We start from the raw sequence: 3,110 nt of genomic DNA, 5'->3' as shown, positions 1-3,110 counted from the left end.
TTCCCCTGGATGTGATGGATAATGCAGAGTGGGGGAGCTGAGAAACGGTGGGGCCAATGATGAGGCTTCTTATTAGTTTGACTAAAACTAAAACTATTAGAATTACCAAAAAAAGTATGATCTCAAATCGCTGCCTTTCAGAAAAATATGAAACATCCCACTATGAAACAAAACTGTATGAGCTGTTCTTGCCTCATAAGTCTGAGTTTGAACTCCTCCCTGAAAGGTGGAGTCAATGCAAAACTTTATAATTGATTTCTTATTTGTGTGAATGTGACAATCAGTCAGAGAGCAGAAATCACACTGAAACACAATGGACTACAGATCTGGACTGCTGTTTTCTATGATCTGCTTTACGGGTAAGAAAGTGGTGATAGAATTTCTATCTGTCTTTGTGAATCAGTTATCTGAAAATATAAATACTGATAAACTTTTTTTTGCTTTACAGGCATTTACTGTCAGACTCTGAGAGAATCTGAACCAGTGGTTAAAAGACCAGGAGAGTCCCACAGACTGACCTGTACAGCCTCTGGATTCACATTCAGCAGCTACAGGATGGCCTGGATTAGACAGGCTCCTGGGAAGGGACTGGAATGGCTTGCTTATATCAGTAGTGGTAGTGGTGGTAGCACCTATTATTCTCAGTCAGTCCAAGGCCGATTTACCATCTCCAGAGACAACAGCAAACAGCAGGTGTATCTGCAGATGAACAGCCTGAGAACAGAAGATTCTGCTGTTTATTATTGTGCTCGAGAGGCACAGTGACTGAAGTCAGTTCAGCAGCTGTACAAAAACCTCAGCTTCCTTTACATTTATCTGAGAGGAGCCTTCATTTTGATAGGTAGAATTTCTTTATGCTTAAGGCTCCAACAATAGTAGTATTGCAGAAACATATATAAATAAAAATATATCTTTCAGTCTTGTGTTTCATTATATTTCATTGTTTAGAAATGTAACTGTAATCTGTTGTTCATAATTTTACCGTTTGCACAGGGTCTATATGAGAGGTTAATTAATTTCAAATAGTTTTTTATTCGTAATGTTTTTCTTTTTATGTTTTAACTTCTTCACAGTAAGAGTTTGAGCAGAAGAAACTCCTTTCAAATTGAAAGCAGATCATGGTAATGATCAAGCAAATGCATTTTTTTTTATCAGTTAAGTACATTTCCTTACCAAATGATTCTTGAAACTTCTGCAAATGAGGATAATTGTATTGCAACTACACGTTCTATAGTTTTGTATTTATAATCTGTAGGCTTTTTTATTTTTAATTAGTTATTATTTAGTTTATTCAATCTGTGTATCACTTTTATTCAATATGTTCTGTATTTAATATGTAATATATTTATTATTGATTAGTAACACTGTGCAATGTTGCTCCTTGTAGTGTGTGGTTATTCTACTTTCCCATTTTTTCATACATCTCCACTTAAAAAAAGAGCAACTTTTAATCTCTTTGTACACTTCCATAATGACAGTGAAGCTGTCTTATTTCAAAATATTTTGCTAGATGTTCTTTTATTACTTATATTATTCAAAATATAAAGAGTAGACCTAAACTTTTTTATTTCGTATGTTTTGTTTTCAATGCAATTGATTTACATCAGAGCATAGCTTTTAAAAGAAAGAAAAATACTTCAAAACCTACAGATATGTATATATGTTTTACATGTGGGGGGAAAAAGCATGAGTCTAGAATAATCACAATGCATATCTGTCACTGTAATGTATTTAAAAATACAAAAAATGTTTCAAATCTTTAGCATTCCTACTTTTTAAAAAATCTTTCAATGTAAGAAAATAGTCAAGTGAGATGTATTCATGTAGCAGTGGACCCTATAAGCCCTGAATGTTGATGGCTGCTCTCTTTAATGTCATGTTGCGGTCACTTTTTTTCCCCAGCTTTTTTGTCATTACACTGTGACAAGTACAGAGCAATGAAATGTATCCCTGCATTTAACCCATCCCCTTGGGGAGCAGTGGGCTGCCATTGTGCGGCACCTGGGGAGCAGTTTGAGATTAAGGTTTTATGCTCAGGGAGCCAGAGTGGCAGTCTGTAGGAGTGGGGCTCAAACTCAGAACCTCAGGATTCAAAGCTCTATGCCGTAACCACTAAGGTGCCACTCCCCCCTATTGCTCTACTTTAATTTCTTTGATTCAGGTTGATCTGTGTTTAAGTAAATATGTGTTTAAGTAAATTATACTTTCTCTAATTTCTCATGTATTTGTGACAAGGCAATGGCCAACTCCTTGTGGTGGATTTTTAGATTGGTGGCTCTTTATTGGATTTGTGGTGCACTATTTCTGTTATTGTGCTTCCTTTTGTTTAAAGTCACCATCCTGTTTAGCCATAAGGTCACAGGGCTAAGCCTTTGAACTGTTCACCTTTAGTGTAAGACAGAGTGAGTGTAATAGTATTATAAAATGACAATTTTTATATTGTGTTTGAATTTTGTAAATTAAATAGAAGTTCCTCCTTTTTAGGATTGATTCATTCTGAGTGAAACTTCAAAGTGTGGTTGTTGCAATAAATTGTATCTATATTGAAATAGTGGTTACTAAGTAAGTAGGTACTAAATTTTAATTTCATAGCACAGTTCTTTAAACCTGACATCAAATACGTTATTGTAGTGAATTATAATGTTCCGTCTGCCATTCTGTTTATTAAAAGTAGAACAAAAGAAGAGAAACTCATTGCAGCTCCTGAGTAAAGACCATTTGTATTATTACTAACGCACCAGAGGAGGCGCTCTTATACCATAAATAATATTGAATAATAGACTTATTTGTTTTATAGGTCCAGATTTTAAACAAACCTTTTTGAAATATCATACATTTATAGGATAATCTGGCTTTAGTGTGGCCCTAATATCTCTGCTTTGTTTTTAACCATGCTCAACCTTCTCTGTAGAAGTTTATAAGTTTTCTAGACCCAGTTTTTGCTGTCATTGAGTGTGTACATCAGTGTTTTATTTCTATTATCTATAATTAAAGCAGTTTAAGTGAGTGCTTTCATTAAAAAATAACTCCTACTGAAAATGCAAATTACATTCAGCTAAGATCTCTCTGCCTGCCTGTTTATTGAAAGTTGAAAGAGTTTAAATGGAACC

The 3,110-nt window shown here is 34.5% G+C and overlaps 1 gene segment (V, D, J or C); it reads left to right on the top strand.

Annotated features, from left to right (window-relative positions):
* The first annotated feature begins 313 nt into the window (after nucleotides 1-313).
* On the top strand, nucleotides 314-766 carry LOC119781760. The segment is given in 2 exon segments: nucleotides 314-359; nucleotides 449-766. Coding segments are annotated over 2 exon segments (363 nt in total).
* The last annotated feature ends 2,344 nt before the right edge of the window (nucleotides 767-3,110 follow it).

Source organism: Cyprinodon tularosa, unplaced genomic scaffold, assembly GCF_016077235.1.
Source record: "Cyprinodon tularosa strain WSP-4 unplaced genomic scaffold, ASM1607723v1 ctg181, whole genome shotgun sequence".
NCBI lineage: Eukaryota > Metazoa > Chordata > Actinopteri > Cyprinodontiformes > Cyprinodontidae > Cyprinodon > Cyprinodon tularosa.
The sequence above is the reverse complement of the archived record's forward strand: the minus strand, read 5'-3'. Positions and strand labels throughout refer to the sequence as shown.